The sequence below is a fragment of the Pelodiscus sinensis genome, chromosome 2, assembly GCF_049634645.1.
Source record: "Pelodiscus sinensis isolate JC-2024 chromosome 2, ASM4963464v1, whole genome shotgun sequence".
Classification (NCBI taxonomy): Eukaryota; Metazoa; Chordata; order Testudines; family Trionychidae; genus Pelodiscus; species Pelodiscus sinensis.
This window is the reverse complement of record NC_134712.1, coordinates 240464339-240483117: the sequence shown is the minus strand read 5'-3', so window position 1 is coordinate 240483117 and position 18779 is coordinate 240464339. Positions and strand designations below refer to the sequence as shown.

The 18779-nt window shown below is 43.3% G+C and overlaps 1 protein-coding gene across 5 annotated transcripts in view; it reads left to right on the top strand.

Annotated features, from left to right (window-relative positions):
- RNF32 (ring finger protein 32) overlaps positions 1-17625 on the top strand; it is a 56736-nt gene extending 39111 nt beyond the window's left edge. For 4 of the 5 annotated variants that reach the window (XM_075922753.1, XM_075922752.1, XM_075922754.1 and 1 more), the window contains 2 exons: positions 16031-16198; positions 17206-17625. In XM_075922753.1, the coding sequence (XP_075778868.1) occupies positions 16031-16198; positions 17206-17457 (420 nt within the window). In that variant the 3' untranslated portion in view covers positions 17458-17625. The remainder of the gene's footprint in view (positions 1-16030; positions 16199-17205) is intronic. The other variant, XM_075922755.1, reaches the window with a different exon arrangement.
- Positions 17626-18779: the final 1154 nt, after the last annotated feature.

The following is an 18779-nucleotide window of genomic DNA, read 5'->3' as shown; positions in this document are numbered from 1 at the left end:
TCTTAAACCAATTATTAAAGACTAGGATGATCCCCAATATGAGAAAAGGAGAAGGGGAGAGGGAAGTTTTTTCCAAATTCTGACACTGAAGCATCAAAGCCATGTTCTTCAGTATCCTATCAGAGGCAGGATACTGAACTAGATGGCCCTTGGGTCTGATTCATATGGCAATTCCTATTCCCATGGGCTACGTCTAGACTGGCATGATTTTCCGCAAATGCTTTTAATGAAAAAGTTTTTCGTTAAAAGCATTTGCGGAAAAGAGTGTCTAGATTGGCACGGACGCTTTTCCGCAAAAGTACTTTTTGCGGAAAAGCGTCCGTGCCAATCTAGATGCGCTTTTCCGCAAAAAAGCCCCGATTGCCATTTTCGCGATCGGGGCTTTTTTGCACAAAACAAATCTGAGCTGTCTACACTGGCCCTTCTGCACAGTTTATAAGATATTTATTAATAACTTGGGTGCCACAGTGTCACATCCAAACAAGCCACATGAACTCAGTACTGGTGCACAACACAAAATTCATTCTGCTCATGGGAGGAAACTCTTAAAGGGAACACTCCCCCCCAGCATCTCTGCCCCCTTGTTAATGTCACACACGTTGGGTTAATACAATTGCAGGATAGTTGCATGAGGGGAGTTGGGTGGGGGCCAAACTCATCCCTATTGGTAGAAGGATGATGGGAAAAGTCCTTAGAGAGGGGTCACATGACACCCTTTACTTCTGGTCATGTGTCCATCTTGCCCTGAGAGTGTTACCTCCAGAGGCCTGGCTAATGGGAGTCGGGGTGTGGCTAACGGGTCAGGGGCATGGTTAACGGGTCAGGGGTGTGGCTAATGGGGGTTAAAGTAAATTTTTAAAAAATTCTTTGATGTGAAAAAGTGGGCCATTCTCAACCAATTTCCTGGGCCTATTTTGATTGCCAGTCCGCCCCAGGCCAGGCCAAAAAAATACCAAAAACCTCCAGAGGCAGTGGCTCCCTACCAGCCACACAGCCCAGATCCCCAGTTGCAGCAATTGCCCGCCAGCCATGTGGCCTCCATTCCTGGTGGCAGCAGCAGCCTCCCACCAGCTCCGCAACCCCAATCCCCAGCAGCAATCACTACCCGCCACATGGCTGCAGCCCCAGTAGCAATGCACCTTCGGCCCTGTCCCCAGAGGCAGCTGGAGCAGCCGCCCCACAACACAGCCTCGATCCCATTCCTGCCTGCCATGCGACCCTGCTCCTGGAGCAGCTGAGGCTGGGATTGTGGCACTAAAAATACCACTGCAGCCCTGGCTCAAACTACAGCCCCATATGCTGCGACTGCAGTGCTATTTTTAGAACTGCAGTCCTGGTGCCAGCAACCACGGCCCCAGCTGCTCCCAGGGCTGCATGGCAGGTGGCTGCCCTGCGTACCAGAATGGGAGTGGGGCCGTGGTGCTCTGGCATGAGGTGCAGAGGCGTAGCTAGGAGGGAAGTGGGGGGGGGCAGTTGCCTCCAGGCACCATGCTAGGGGGGTGCTGGGACTCAGCTGGGCTGCAGAAGGAGGGAGGTGCCAGGAACCTAGCGCTGGACTCAAGGGGAAGGAGGGAGGGAGGGGCAGGGAATCAACGCTGGGCTCAGCATGTCTGTGTGGTTTTGGGGGAGGTGCAGAGAAACGGAGGTCAGCTGGGTTGCAGAGTTGAGGGGTGTTGGGCTGAGCTGGGCTGCCAGAGTGGGGAGGTGCAGGGTGCTAGGCTGAGCTGGGCTGCGAGGAGGGAGGGAGGGAGGGAGGGAGAGGTGCGGAACTCAGAGCAGCTACAGGAGGAGGGAGGTGCAGGGAACCGGGGCTAGACTCAAGGGGAGGGAGGGGCAGGAAATCAGAGCTGGGCTCAGCACTTTTGCGGGGCTTGGGGAGAGATGCAGGGAAACGGGGCTCAGCTCCACCGTGGGGGAGGTATTCAGGGAACCAGTGCAGGGCTCAACTGGCCTGAGGTGGATGGGGGAGGCATAGGGAACAGAAGGGCAGCTCAGCTGGGCTGTGAGGGGCTACACTCCCTTGGATTGTGGGAGATGGTTTTGGGGGAGGTGCAGGGAACCAGCAGGGGTGGGCAGCTCAGTTGGGTTCCAGGGGAGGGAGGTGCAAAGAAGCCTAGTGGGGAGGGAAGGAACCAGGAGCCCTGAAATGACCTCCCCTGGTCCAAAAAATCCCTCATCTGGGACCAGTCAGGTATAGAGGGTGCCAGACCAGGGAGGTCCAACACCTACCCAAATCCCCTCCTTGCACCCTGCCTTCTAACCAGATACCCTACCCCCCCAATTTGCTCTGGCTCCCTCCCCCTGGCCAGACACCCTACATCCAGCCTGCTTCTGCATCCTACCTTCCACCCAGACCTTGCCTCCTTCCACCCCCCTCCCAGATCCTGCACCCCATCCTAATCCCACTCATTGGCAGCCCTCACACAGTGAACTGCTTATTTTTATCCCCACTTTACAACCTAAGGGGTCCATAAAATTAATCAGAAAAGCAAATCTAGCCTATGGAAAGCCCTGAACCTCAGTCCTTCCTGTCCCTTCCCCTCGCCCCTTGGGGCTGGAATGCCAGAGGAGTGAGGGGTCTCAGTGGGGGCCACATAAGTGAGGGTTGGGGTTTTGGGAGGAGTGTTTTTGTTTCTCACTTTTGTGGTTCCCATCTGATTTTTCTGTTGATCAGTGGCCCCTGATCCAAAAAAGGTTGCCTACCCCTGCCATAAGTAAAGAAATCATTGAAACCTTTTGTATTGGACATAAATTATATTTTACTTTATTTAAAATGAAGTTCAGTAAACTAACATAAGAAAGTTAAAACATTTAATCTGTTTAATAATTGAAATTAAACCATTCTCCCTAGCTGCAGCACTAGCAAATGGCTTGGGCATAATTGTGTAATTAAAGGTAGGTTTCCATTAGCAACTGGCCACCTGTGGAAAAGTTTACATTGAGACTCATGGTCCATGGGCCAGAAACCTTGAGAACCACTGGAATAGAGGCACCCCGGCCTCTCCCCTCAAGAGACCGCTGCAGGCTCCCTGCTGCTCCACAAGAGTCCACAGAGAGATCAGGTCTGTTACCATGGTGGTAAATCACCATGTTGCTCCAGTGTGGATGATGGACAGATTCTTTGAGTCTTCCTCATCCAAGCAGTTGATTTAAACAGCATGGTAAGATGCCACATGAGAACACTTGGTACATCCACTGAGAGGCAGGACTTTTTGTCTCTCTCCAGAGAGTTGTCCTAACTTGTGGCTCTGGGTGAACAAGACCCTTTGTGAGCTCTGTGAAGAGGTGAGATGTTTTGACTTCCAGCTTCAAGGGATTTGTTCTTCTGTCTTTGGGGTGCATGTTGCTTTGATCTGAATGGAGTTAGCTGTGACAACGCATTTCTGTGTTATTCTGACAATACGAAACCTGCGCTGAAGACCTCACATTCAGTGAGAGAAAGCGCTGCTGTCAGAAAAAGTAAATTCAAAGTCTCTCCAATTTTCTTCAAAGATCACCTCTATCAGGTGTGACGACGTGTTGGGGTTCCCCCGTCTCCTGCACCCCAAAATGGCACAAGCAGACTCCACCAGCCAGTAGAATTGAGGGTGGTTTATTGCTCCTCCAGGCTACAGCCCAGCACAGATGTAATCTGGTTACAGGAACTGGGGGCTAAGAGGCCTCAGTGCCCCTTTGAGATGGGGGGGATCCCAGCCCCCTCCCCAGTTCCTTCTTCCCTGCTTTCCAGCCAGGAACTAACTCACTCTCCTCCAGCCCTGCCCCCCAGCCAGGGCAGCATTCCACCTTCCTTTGTTCCTCTCCATGGGGGTCAGTTGGCCAAACCAGTTGGGATACCCTCTTTGCATAGTGACTCATCACTTGTCTGCTCGGTGGTGCTACAGACAGCCGCCAGAGAGTTAGCAGGTTACCCCCCACTACGTCACACCAGGCAGTGGGGCTTTTACTGATTGGTCCCTTATATGTTTGAAGGGCGATTAAATGTTTTCTGGATCTTTTTGGGTCATATCAACAGATTGTTTTGGGCTCAATCCTAGATTAAAATTTAAATTGTATTAGGCCATTTGTAAGCAAGTTGGGAAGTGGTCTCATTTGGCAATTATTATTCGGTATTATTTCCTTAATATATACATTGCCATCTTGGTATTGACATATACATGTCTCAGTAACTTTACATATAAAATAGACTAGCCTCATTGACTTCCATGGGCAATGTACCTAACATAAGAACGGCCATACTGGGTCAGACCAAAGGCCCAGTATCCTGTCTGCCAACAGTGGCCAGCACCAGGTGCCCCAGAGAGGGTGGACTGAAGACAATGATCAGTGATTTGTCTCCTGCCATCCTTCTCCAGCCTCTGACAAACAGAGGCCAGGGACACCACTTCTATCCCCTGGCTAATAGCCTTTTATGGACTTAACCTCCATGAAATTATCTAGCTTCTCTTGTAAGGAGTGATGGGAATACGTTGAAGTTCTTTAAACAAATATGTTGCAATTGCAGAAAAAATTTTGTGTGTCTGAAAACTGTAGGTACTGGGGGTACTTATAATTTCTTTAAAGGGATACTTCATTAAAAAAAAGGTTGAGAAACACTGCTCTAAACCATTCCTTTTGGCCTGTTTCCTTTCTCCTTTGACAAGCTGGGCAGGTAGCAGTTTTGGTAAAAATATATCAGATATGTGCACACAGTGCCCGCTTTACCTCAGCTGATGCTGGAAAATCCGGGCCTCCATTCTAAAGGAGTTGGCATTACTGTGGTGATCAATTCTCCCATGTTTTGTTGTGGATTTTCCAAAGACAATGCTGTTTTCTATAGGTCATCCACATCTCCCAGTCATGGCAGAGACTTGGGTTTAAATATGGCTCTCTCAGCTAAAAGTCTTATACATGTTCGGACGTTGTGATTGTGAATACCTGGCGAGGCAGTCTGCCAAAGGCACAGCTGGCCTTGAATCTTGATATCTATGGCTTCAGTTGAATGGCTTGTGTGAAATTTGGAAGAGCAGCTCAGAGAGACCTCTCTCCTTTACTTAAGGATAGAATCTCACAGCAGCCTGAAGAAAAAAGTCCTCGTGGCAGAAAAAGCCATGGTTGCAGTGTATCCTCAGCCTTAGGGTACATATTGCTTCAAGAAAGCGAGGGTGATTCTCGTGTTGTGTGTTAGTTTTATTTAAAAGTTTTTTCTGAGTTTTATTTTAACAGGTAAATTAATCTCTTACGTTCACTGATGTAGCAAAGGAGGTGTGGGGAGGTACCGTAATTTAGTGAATATACCCCTTACCCAAATACAACCCGCACCAGAATATACCCCGCAGCTTTTTCTATTTCAGTAAAAAAAAATCTTGTATACCCCGCACACGAGTATAACCCACAGGGTATACAAGACTTTTCTGTGCCGGGGATATATTTGCTAATTTACAGTGGGGGGGGGGGGGGGGGGGAGGGAATTAGCCAGCCACTCACCACCCTGGTTCCTGCACAGCCGCCAACCTCCAGGCGGGGGAACGCTTATCCCCCTGGTTCCTCCGCAGCTGCAGGAAGTGGCGGGGAAGCAGGAACCACCATCCTTCAGGCGGGGGAGCGCTCACCCCCGTTCCTGCGCAGCCGCAGGAACCACTAGCCTCCGGTGAGTAAAAAAACCTGCTGTTGAGTAAAAAAACCCTATATACCCTGCACCCGAATAAACCCCGCAGGGGTGGGGTGGGGGGTTGTAAAAACGAATATAACCCATGGGTTATATTCGCTAAATTACAGTAATTGCCCTTCTGCTCCCCCTATCATACCTCTGCTCGCCTGCTCTTCCTCCATCCACCACCACCTGCTGAAGCTTACTCCCTGCCTCTGCACCCACAGTCCGACCTTCCTCCCTCTTCAGCAGTGGGATAATGCCTGCCCCAAACTGGAGGGGGTGACGGAAGATGCGGTACAAGTTCTCCCGCCCCTATCGAGCTCAGGTGAGCACCAGGCTCAGGGCTCTGTCACCTGGTAGTGGGGGTGGGAGCGCAAATTTTGTTTTTGCCCCTGGGCGCATAATACCCTCACTATGCCTCTGATGGGACAGTCACGTGGTCCTGCCCCCGCGAGCAGCTGGGGCTGTGGCTGCGTGACTCTCATATGGGGGTGGGCAGGACTGAAATTCTTGGTGCATGCCTGCGCCGGTGCGCACCTTACAGGCAGCCCTGGACACAAGTGAGTAACACATACTGATTCGGATTCCCTAGATTTGAATGTGTATAGAGAATATAAATCACAGTCAAGGGATGTACACACATTTTCTTAATTGTCATTTGAAAGCAAAAGAGAACTCTGGATGGCTTCCTCCACTTTTAGCCTTCATAGTTTTGTTAAGTGTCAGTTTGTTGTTAAAACCCTTAGGTAATTTTTCACAAATAAATAACATTCCATTTCCAGATGTAAAACTTTTTTTTTCCTAAAATAGCATTTCGCTTCTCAAACTTGGGTCATGCTCTTAAAACGTTACTCCCCAGTTGCTAACAGAAATGAACAATGGTACAATTGAGAGATTGGGGTTTAGCAAGTAGTTTTAAAATATAGACCTACTTCCTCTGGCTAGCTCACAAAGGTCAAATGTCTAGTTTTGTAGTCATAAACAATTGCCAACGAATTGTAATGTAGGCTTGAAATATCACTGTTAAGAAAAGTATATTTTATTTGTCTGATGGAGATACAGTAGCCCTTATTATACTAATCCATTCAAGTTCTTACTAATTTAGATCAAAGGGAATATGAAAGGTCAACGTTTTAGCATCACTGTGTGCAGAAACAAAGTGCTGCCTAGAATTCCATGTATTTGGTAGTGAATTTCTTTGATCCTTATCTATAAGCTCTGCTTGCATAAGTCATTTAATTGAAGTATGGTCTTTTATTGCTGCAATTAAATCTTTTCAAATGCATTGCATTGTCTCCATTTTAAGTAAAAGTCCTGACCATTGTTTGGGAAGCTAGGTAAGTCATTTGACTTACCTAGCACTTAAACTTTAGTTTCCTCCTCCACATGATTTCTCCCAACAATTTTAATTTAAATCTGACCAAACAGTATAATGGTCCTAGAGTTTGTTTAGTCCTTTGACTTCCTTTATCACATGGTGATAGCAAACATTCTGTTGCTAACTCGAAGTGGCTCCAAGGAGCAAGACTAGAAGGATATTAAACCCATAAAAGCTTATCAGCTGATTCACTGATATGCTGTAAATGCTAGCTTTTTTATTTTACTTTTGAGGGTTGTTATAAGTCAACACATTAGTAAACAATTTGCTGACATTAAGACAGATCACTTAAGACAACTTCTCTCTACAGAGTTCACCAAGGTGCTTTTGTTTGCATCATTTCATTTAATCATAGAGTTTCCTTGTAAATGATTGATGTCACTTTGCATATTGATAAAGCATTTAGAACTCCTAGTTTATGTCACACCATTAAGCTGAAATATTCTCCTAATGACCCTATAATGAAATCACAACAAGATACCGATTAATTATTCAAATATCTTTTCAGACAGGTAAAAGCACTGCGCAGCCTATTGGTCTCTCAGTACAGCAAAATCTATTAAATCAGTTTCAATTTTTTGAAAAACAAAGTGATCTAATAACTTGTGTATTGACACAGATCAGGATTTAGCATCAGCAACTGCAAACATAATGCCTAGTATTAACACTACCAATTCTATGTTCTATAAAGGGTGCTTATCCCTTCCTATACAAACTCTAAATGTTTATAGGCCTTTTAGCATGAACCCCCACTTTTTAAAAGTTAGCTACATTTCTGTCTTCCAGTCTCTTATTCAGTTGCTTTTGTGATTAATTGGACTGGGGTCATTCTGCAGAAAATCCATTGGAAAGACAGCATACTTGTAGGGAACATGATGGATCAGTCATAAGCAAAAGAAATTCTCCACTGCTTCTTCTATGGCTTTGGCTCAGGATAGCCTGATGAGAGGACCCCAATGTCTTTTGTGTGATTTTGGGGAGTGAATGGGAGACCTCTTACAGCGGAGTTTAACAGAGGGAAAGAACAAGCAAACAGTCCTTGTCATTGTCAGATAAGGTCATGTAAAGCTTCTCACTTCCAGAGTCACGTGCTGCATGGAAAAATCTTGCTGGGATTTCTGGAAGAAATTGAGCTTTTCCCCCTGCCTCTCTCACAGCAGCAGTGTGTACTCTCTTTACTGTCTCTGCTTCCCCAGCAGCAGCATGCCTTTCTTACATGCTCATCCATAATGTGGCCTAGACAAAGATACAAGGAGTCAAAACTGACACTTAGGATATATGCTATAGAGTGCTAGATTGTGTCACTTTGTTCATGTATTCATTGTAGAAGCAAAGGTGGCTTTAAACAAATGATACTTAGTTAGATCTTACCTATGGCCTGATTTGAAAGTTATATAACAAGAGGCATGCCATTTGCACAGGTTAATCCAAAAAAAACCAAACCCAACAACAAAACCTCACCTTCAGCTGCCAATAAATAAGATTTAAGATTATTATTGCAATATAAATATTAGTGTTTCTATCTTTTAACAAAGTTTATGAATCAACATTATTACTTGTGTTTGTGGAAATCTCTAATGGGAGAGGTGATATCAATGATCTCTGGGCAGCTTTTTGAAGAGTGATTTGTCGGAGGTCAGGGCAAGGCAGATCCATGGGAGAAGATGCTCATATCAGGCAATTCCAGTGTTGTTGCTTTTTAAATATTCATGGTCGGAAACCCAGATTTGCAGAGGAAAGTTTAGCTGAACATTGTTAAAAGATAGATGGCTATTCTGAAAATGGCCAACATATTGAGTCCAAAAATCACCAACTCCTACTTCTCTGAATTTTGCCTTCAAGATGCCTGAGTTCTGGAGACTCACAGTTTAATACAAATACACCTTCAACAATTGAATCAAGAACATTATTTGCTTCAAAGAAGGGCATGGTCCATTGGCAGAGGCAACAAATGGATCATGAACAAATAAAAGTAAATCCTTTGACATTTTAAAATTCTGGATCAGATTTTTTTTTTTTTTTAAGAAATTCTTGTATTTTCATTAAAGCTTCATCTAAATAACATGCAACATGGAAAAATGCAACATCTTTCCTGTTATGTCTGTCTGAAAGACTTCAAAATTCTTCTGAAAGCACTTTTCGGACAGATTCCCAACACTGCTTGAATAACCTTAGAGCTGGAAGTTGAGAGCATTCACATGTCCAATAATATTGCACAGTAAACCTACCATTATATAAATGAACATCATTCATAAATCCTAGGAACTCACAGGTCTTGTTGGTCTTGCAGCTTGAAAGAAGCTTCTTTTTGAAGGGCATAAAACTTCTCAAAAACGTGCCCTCGACTTCACCAGTGAATGTTATGCTGCAGCTGGACATTGCATTTGACTGGAATGTCTTATAAAAGGAGCTTTAAACAGAAGATGTTGCAAGCAGCAAGTTGAGTGTGTGTAGTAGTTTACTAATCTCAGAGTACCCTTTTTTTAAAGTCCCCTGCACAATGTACTACACTGAATATTCTGATTAATGATGCATGAAGTATATTACTGACAAATATGAAGCAAATCTCCTCTTTCCCTGTAATGAAGGGACTGCCATCTGCAATAAGCAAGTTTACTTTCTGCAGCTTTAAACCATTTTTTAAAATAAAGCTTTTATCTTTTAAAAAATAATCTGTCCTGTAGGATAGGTTTCTAATTATATTAAACATAACATTTCTTCTTTGAAAATGTCATTGTCATACAACCTAACAATGATACTGGGCAGTGTCACAAATTGTTTGATTAAAAGTTTCAGAGGGGTAGGCATGTGAGTCTGTAACTTTAAAGACAAAAAGTAGTCCTGTGGCACCTTAGGGCACGTCTGCACAGCAGAGCAAAAGTCAAATTAAGCTACACAACTTGAGCTACGTCAATTGTGTAGCTGAAGTCGAATTAGCTTAATTCAGCTTTTGGTGCGGTCTACACAGCAGAAAGTCAAAGGAAGAACACTCTTCCTTTGATTTCCCTTACACCTCATAAAATGAGGGTTACAAAAGTTGAAGTAAGAAGTCATTCAGTTCGCCATTATTTCAGAACAATGGCTTGCTGTATAGAAATGCTCAATTATTCCAAAATAACGCTGCTGTGTAGACATAGCCCTAGAGACTAACATATTATTTATTTTATATATGTATGTGTGTGTGTATTTGGGCAAAACAAACAAATATTTATTTTATTTATATGTATTTATTTGTGGGCAAAACCCACTTCTTCATGAAAGCTCATGTTTTTATATAATTTGTTGGTCTCAAAGGTGCCACAGGACTACACATTGTTTTTAAATTGCTTGATTCATTCATTCATTGCATGACACACATGTATTTGGCAGTTTTTAAACTGGAACGTAGTGCTGACAAACAATCCTTGAAAATTACCTCCAGTCTTCTCACAGCCATAGAATCACACAGTGAAACTTGCTTCACATGGTTCACAAAGTCATAATTATTTTTATCTCTGGCAGAAAGCTCATGCAGAGAAGGCTTTTCTTCTTGGCTAGTGCCAATATTATTCGAAGAGAAGCAGCTGTTGCTTTTTCATGTATAGTCACTGATGTTGTGAAAGTGACATTTGAAGTGTGATATAAAGACTTCAGATTTTCAATTTTGTCACATCACAACACTTCCAGGAAGACAGACTGAGCTGAATTTACTATGCTTTGATTCAAAGTGATGCTCCATGTTGAGGACCTTACAGCCAGATACAGTGGTGTGGCATTTTAAGCACAAAGGTTTTGTGTTTAACTGAGGTAGCATTATAAAAAGACAATATGTCCAATTGGGCTAAAAGCACGGTATTCACTGTTGACTTTGTGACATTTGCTCTTATTCGCGTGCATTTTTTTGCTCCATTTCCATTGCTAAAAAATAATGTGTACTGTCCTTGCTCAACTGCAACCAGTGCTATTGCAAGAATTTAAGATTGAGTAAACAGTGCTTAATTTGTACTGGGGCTTGATGGAGCTGAACCCCAGCACATTTAGGCTTGGAAGTTCATATCCTTGACTCTTTTAGGCTCCCAGTTGTCAGCTGCTGCTCTCCAGCCACCTAGGCTGGAAGACAGTGCCACTGACAGCAGCAGCACAGAGGATGGCAATACCATACCATGCCACCCTTACATCTGTCCTGATGGTGACAGCTGCGCTGCCTTCAGGGCTGTGCACCTGGCCAGCAGCCATCTCTCTCCAGATTCCCTATCAGCACTTATTTTGTTTAGGAGTTTGCCCCAGCACCTCTTTTATTAAAATTAAGCATTGACAGTAAATTATTTACTACGGAAGTCATAGGCAAATAATAAAGAGCACGTCACTGGTTCTGAACTTAATTATAAATATTTTTAAGGTCTGATGGTGGACCACAAAGGAAGCCTTGACAGGTTACATATGGCCCATGGGCCATCTACTGAGTATCACTGCTTTAAACTTTTTATGCACTCTCCATATTTGGAGTTCTCCCTGACCACCAGCAAAAGCTGAAGCAGCCTTAGGGCTGCTCTAATTTATGCTAATTACTGATGGCCACATATACGTTTCTCATGAAAATTATTGCCCACAGTGTTATATGCCAGTTTGATTCACTGAAAGCCAGGTTAGAACCAAACATAATATAGGCTTTGCAGCATAGTTGTGCCAAGGCAGCATAGAAAAACTTTCTAAAAGAATCAATCCTGGCTAATTTCTTTCTGAACAGATCGTGTTGGATAACTCCTGCTGCCGCTGAAGTCAGTGAACTTCAACATTGATTTCACTAGGAGCAGAAGCAGGTTTCATGTTTTATATAAAACAAGTTAATTAAATTCTAAAACCTAGGATTTGACAGTAATTCAGATAAAGCAAATTAAGACTCCAATAACCTTTTACAATAAATGTAATTTCAGAGACTTAGCTCACTAAAACACTGAGGGCAGTATGTGCTCTCATAACTGGATTAAAATAAAATCTCATTAGTCCAATACATATTGTGCATCTCACCCAAAAGAGATTCACAATTTTGTCATTTAGAAATATATGGAAATGATGTAAAATGCAAATATCGAAGAGGACAAAACATTTAAGGTCAATGCACCTATTTGCATGTGATGGAATTTGAAAGATATTTCTTAATGAAAGGATACCATGGAAATACAAGAATAGCTTCACTAACATGTACTATGCTAGACAATCTTTTAGACACCCCCTATCTCTCAAAGTTTTACAAGGAAATGCTTTAAAAGGGCCTCAATATTAATACAGTTTTTTAAAACACCACCAGTCATATACTAGGTGTTTTTGTATAATAAATAAAACTAAACTGCGGCTGACTGATTAAATTAGCAGAAACATTTTATGGCTGTATCAAACTTTTTTTTTTTTTGCTATAGTGAAAAATGCAGTCAACCACACTGTCTTCCAGTCAGTATGAATTTACATGTTTCCACTTCTCTTACTTAAAAGGAAAAACTTAAAAATATAATCAAATCAAATTTATGCACAAGACAGAAATTTACCTATCCCTACTCTTGTAATAAAGCTTCCCATCATTTTCCTTTTCTGGGTGATGCTGGAATTTGTCTTTGTTTTAAAGTAGTCACTTTAGCAGGAAACAATAGATTAGAGAGAGATCAAAGCTAAGAGTTTCATTATAAAGCTGTCTTTCACACCCACACACCTGGGCAACTAATTTTGGAAGTTTAACTGACATGGAGGCCATGTTAGCCACTAATTCTGAAGTACACTAATGACAATCAAAGTTAAAAATAATGTATTGAACTGTTAGCTAAGCCTGGATTTTTATAAGAAGTCATTGGGTATGTCTACACTGCAAAGTTAATTCAAAATAACAGCCATTATTTCGAATTAACTTTAATAGCATCTATACATGCAAACCGCTATTTCAAAATTAATTCGAAATAGCAGAGTGCTTAATTTGAATTTGGTAAAGCTCATTCTATGAGGAGTAACACCAGATTTAAAATAGCTATTTCGAATTAAATGCTGTGTAGACACTTAATTTGAAATAGGGGGCCTCCAGCCCTTCCCATGGAGAACTGGTGGCCACTCTGGGCACAACCAGGAAAACTTACTCTCCTCTTCCCCAACCCTGGAGCCATTAAAGTGGTAGACCCTGGCCACAGTGCCTGTGCCAGCTCCAAGCCTGCCAGACCAGAGCCAGCAGTGGCCCCAAAACATGAGCCAGCAAGCCACTGGCAGCCAGCCCTCCTCCACTCCCCAGGAGCAGTCTACCAGCTCCCAGGAGTCTGACAAGGGCTGGAGAAAGTGGGCACCTTCCTGGTCCAGGGCAGAGATAATGGACCTTATTCAGGTATGGGGGGGGGAGATGCCCCCAATGTCCATGATCTCTGCACTAGACGGAGGAATGCGGCCGTCTATGGCAGGAAGCTGCCAGCCTGGCCACCAAAGGCCACATGTGAACCCAGGAGCAGGTTAGCATGAAAATCAAGTTGGTCCAGCGAGATCCCCAACGCTGGGCCCTGAGCTTCCCCTCTCCCTTCTTCCCCTTGTTTCCCCCTTCCAGTTCCCTCCTCCCAGGTTTCCCCCTCCCCTAGCCCACCCTCTCTTTTCCCTTCTCCCACCTCCTTTTCCCAGTCTCCCCAGAGGTTCATCCCCCCCCAAGTTTTGTTCAATAAACCCAGTTTCTATTTCTGAACATGCATGTCTTTTGTTTGACATCAGGAAGGGGGGCTAGGGAGGGGAACTAGAAGGACATGAGGAAGGAATGGGGCATGAGTCCCCGGTGGGGAGGACCAGGGTGGCTCTGAGGGCTCCTCAGGGTGGATGCTCTCCCGCAGGGCCTCCTGGATCTTGACAGGCCCCCCAATGAACCCCCCCCGGATGGCAGCCTGCAGCAAGTGCAGCTGGGCTGATGGCAACGACCCATGAGACACACCGGCATGCCCAGAGGCAGCTCTGGTTCCATGTGGCCGAGTGCTGTGGTGTCCCGAATGTGGGCACTCCAAGACAGGACTGCTTTGCTGTTCCTCATCAAGATAGACAAGCAAGCGGGGACCTCTGAGAACTGTCTGTCCAGGGTGGGGGTAGGGTTCCTTCAAGCTCAGAGCTCAGTTAACCTCAGGCAGCAGCCCCACATGAGTCTCTGGCACTGAATCTGGCCAAGGAGAAAAGGAAAAAAACCACAAACATGTTGATAATATTTTCACTATCAAACACAAACACAGATGTAGAAAACATTATATGCAAACTCTTTTGACATGGAAAAATTTCCATGCCGGTGAGGCTGAGTCACTTTGATGGTCAACTGATTTCTGTGATTGTGGACTTAAGAACAAATGAACACAAACTGAATAATCCCCATTTTCTTTTCCTGAGAAAGAAACAGAATCCATAGTATTTAGCCCACATCCCATTTCTTTCTGTGGAATTTTTTCTCAAATCATCAAGAACCATTATCAAAATAAGAATCTTGACACAGATCTTGTGATGCTTCTAGGAGAAGTATTGTTCTCTATACTGAGCTTTCAGGCATTTTGTAGTTCACAGCAGATGTGCGGAAATATAGACACTGCATCTGCATCAGGAACCTGAGTTTGCTGAGTTAAGATAGGAGTGAGAGCCAGTTATACTTCAGTCCATACTTCTATGGCTGCATAGTTGATCTCTTCAAAGATTGAATAACACACAAGTCTTTTATCAGGATACACAGGCAAATGAACACCACACTCGGGATGAATTTAGGTGGCAGACAGCAACACTGATAATTTAACAAAGCCGAGAGGTGCTGTACATCTGCCCCCATTCTCAAATTCCAGGCATTTAGGTGGGGGTCCAGCTCAGGGTCTACAGATCTCCCATCATGTAACCAGTAACTTGGGATAGACCCTATTCTGCCTCCCCCCTTTGGCTCAAACTCCATTTTTGAACACGTTAGCTTTCGCCACAGAGAATAGACTAGGTTAGGACCTCAGTCCCCGAAGACTTCAAGTCTCCCCCTCTCTAGACACAAAGTCGACTAGTGAAATCTCAGGTCTCATTTATCTCTGGAAGCTGGGCCTTTTCACCCACATCCAATACCAGCTGTAAGTTTGAATGAGCTTAAACAGTCTTATCTTCCCTAATATTAAATTGTCAAGTCATACTGTGTACAACCCACTTGTGCCTCCACAATGCTGCAACAGAAGCAAGACACACTGGACAATTTAGGACCCATTTGAAAAAAAACCCTTGAACTCCAAAAATCAGTCATACCCACAGCATCCTGAAAACATATCTCCTGCACTTGAACTAAGGGGAGGGTTGGACAGGGGAGATAGCAGGGGGATGGACTTGATGACCTCCAACCCTACGATTCTGTGAGGGAAGGCAGTAGAGGTAAAGGAGCAAGATGCCTTTGAAAAGCCCCCAGAATTTTAAATAGATGGGGGAGGAAGAAACCCTTGAACCCAGCCAGCTGGCAAAATGGGAAGAGGAACCCTCACACTCCTGCCTTGCCAAACATGCACTCTTGCTCTTACCCCATCATTTGTATCTCTTGCATCCTTGGCAACAGGACCAACAATTCCTCTTGTTTTCTGTTGGGAGTAGCATTACGCTCTAAAAATTAATTGAGTACTACTGTTCAATGCACATACTTGGGTTGTCTTTAGCAGTGTTAACAAAACATAGTACATTAACTTTTAAAAAAAAATTATCAACTTTTAAAATGAAGATGAAATATGTTCTTGGGAGTTAACCATACTTTCAAACCCACCTTGTGTTCATATGAGTTAAAGCTTTTATGAGTATAAAGTAGAGACCTTTGGACAGTTAATATAAAAAAGGTACATGTTTGTACATTAAGTAAGAATTCATTATGTTTGGATAGAGTGGTAGTTTGCCAAAGAAAGTACTGTTTTAATAAATAGAGTTTATTTTGAAAATGCTCAATGTATTTCCTTAATTATTAGCAACTTACAAATAATTTTGAAAATTCAGTGCTGGTAAACTGTTAAACAGAAATCTGTTCTAACTGGAAGCTGTTTTTCCCCCTTTAGTTTCTGGAGATCAGCAATCGATTATTGAGTTCCTACGACACAAACATAGATGAGTTTTTTTCTGAAATTGATTCTTCTATAGCTGCAAGTCGAAATCTATTTCAACAGCTGGAGGAAAAATTTGCTCCATTAATAAGTGAAATTGAATGGGAAAAAATACAGATGCAGGTTGGTTTCAGAGCCATTTGAAAGATGATTTTCAATTCATTTTTGCAACTAAAGTCAGTGTCAGAGCAGGAAAGGTCTTTTCAACATATCCTCCATCCAAAATATTCCTTTGGATCATTTGTCAATCTACATGTTAAAACAATGTCTGCAAACTTTTTAAAAATAGTACATCAAAGTTGAAGAGAGATTAAAAAGTATTAAGAGATTAAAAAGAGATTAAAAAGACTTGGACTTCTCAGTTTAGAAAAGAGAAAAGACTAAGTAGGGATGTGATAGAGATCTATAAAATCATGACTGGTGTGGAAAAAGTGAAAAAGGAAAAGTTATTTACTTATTCCCACAATATAAGAACTAGGGGTCACCAAATGAAATTAATAGGCAGCAGGTTTAAAATAAACAAAAGGAAACTTTTCTTCACTCAACGCAGAGTCAGCCTCTAGAACTCCCTGCCAGATGATGTGGTGAAGGCTAGGACTCTAACAGGGTTAAAAAAAAAAAGCTAGATAGATTCATGGAGGTTAGGTCCATCAATGGCTATTAGCCAGGATGTGTAGGAATGGTGTCCCTAGCCTCTGTCTGGAAATGGGTGACAGGAGATGGATCACATGAGGATTACCTGTTGGGTTCCATTCCTCTGGGACATCTGGTATTCGCCACTGTTGGCAGACAGGATACTGGGCTAGATGGACCTTTGGTCTGACCCAGTATGTCCGTTCTTATGTATGTTCAGAAAGTTACTTTGCTATAGTAGCTTTTTTTTGGTTTATGTTTATAAATAATTCCTCCTTTGTTTAAGAAGAAGGGAAGTAATATTAAAGATATTTCGAAATTGTTCTGATGTGAAGAGATATGGAACATTTTTCAATAAATATTCAATGACCTACCACCAACTGTAGCAAAATCCACTTTGAACTTTCTAGTTGTGTAGTGTATTGTTGCTATGCATGCCTTCCAATATTTAGTTATCAGTCTACAATAACCAATATAGTTTCTTATCTTCCTCTTAGGCGTTTCGGCAAGAAATATTTGACTGCCCTATTTGCATTATGCCACTCTGTCATATAACTCATCCTCCAAACGTCTTTTCTGAAAACAGCAACAATTGCAACAATCAGTGTTTACGCCAGACTGTTCTGCTGTCTTGTTCACATATGTTTCATCGGACTTGTCTTCAAGCATTTGAAGAGTTTTCCTTGGGAGAAAAAGTTGTTTGTCCTTTATGTCGCTCTTGTTATCAAAAGAAAATTCTTGAATGTTGATAAAAATATGCAAACAGTCCAGAATGACTACATAATTGCATTTTTAATTGGTTTAATGGGAAAACCTCGCAGGAGATTAGATTAGATCCTTGTCAGATCTAGTGTAAGAAAAAAAGCTTCTCTATGAATGATGATCCTCACAGAAATAAAAGTTAAATGGGAACTGTGCTACTGTTTTCTCTGATTTGTTGCTTTTCCTTGTTCTCCACATTCTTACCTGTCTTCTTCTAGTCCCTTTGCTTTCCTTTTTCTTTTTTCCCCTCCCTGCATTTTTTTCGGCAAGCCCCTCCCTTTTTCAAAAAGCCGCTTTTCCTCAAAAAATGAGGTTTTCAAAAAAAGGAGGGTATTGCTGAAAAAAAGCATATCTAGACTACTTTCACTTTCAGCTTTCAAAAGTGAGATCGGAAGAAGATATGCAAATTCCCACGGAATTTGCAATCCTCTTTCGAATCTTCCCTGTAGTCTAGACATGAGGGACCAACTAATAGTGTTTAGGTCTAGAAGAGAATAAAATGCATTAAAAACCTTTCAGTTGTAGACTTCCTCTTGAGGTTTAAAGGGGAAAGCCTAAAATCCCTTGATCAATGTTATGCACTAAGGAAAGCCTGAAAGCTAAATTTTTGTTAAAATGTTTCAGATGCTTTAGGAAAACTATAATACTTGCAATGCAGAAAAGGCGTGTTGACTTCCCATGTTTAAATTAGTACAGTAATCATTGACACAATTCTGTTGATAGCTTGTGAATTTTTCCATTAACTAAAAAACCCCAAACATTAGGATACAGGAATGTAAAAGGTACAGTTTTGCTTTTTGGTGTTTTTTCTATATCTTTTGCTTTAATTGTTTTGTGTTTTGATCCACATTGTGTAATACAGGCAGTCCCAGAGTTACGCGGATCCGACATAAGTCAGATCCGCACTTACGAACGGGGCTTTTCTCGCCCCAGAACTCGCGGGCGGCGGGACCACCCAGACGCGCAGTGGTCCTGCCACCGCGTCCTCCGGGGTAAGAAAAGCTGCTCCGGGTGTCCCTGGTCTGCTGGGGACCCCTCCCAGCAGACCAGAGACACCCCGAGCAGACCAGGGACACCCGGAGCAAAGCCGCAGAGGCGGCGGGGTCCCGCGCCTCCAAGGCTTTGCTCCGGAGCAAAGCCGCAGAGGCGCAGGACCCCGCCGCCTCCAAGGCTTTTCTCCGGGTGTCCCTGGTCTGCTGGGGACCCCTCCCAGCAGACCAGGGACACCCCGAGCAGACCAGGGACACCCGGAGCAAAGCCGCAGAGGCGGCGGGGTCCCGCGCCTCCAAGGCTTTGCTCGGGGTGTCCC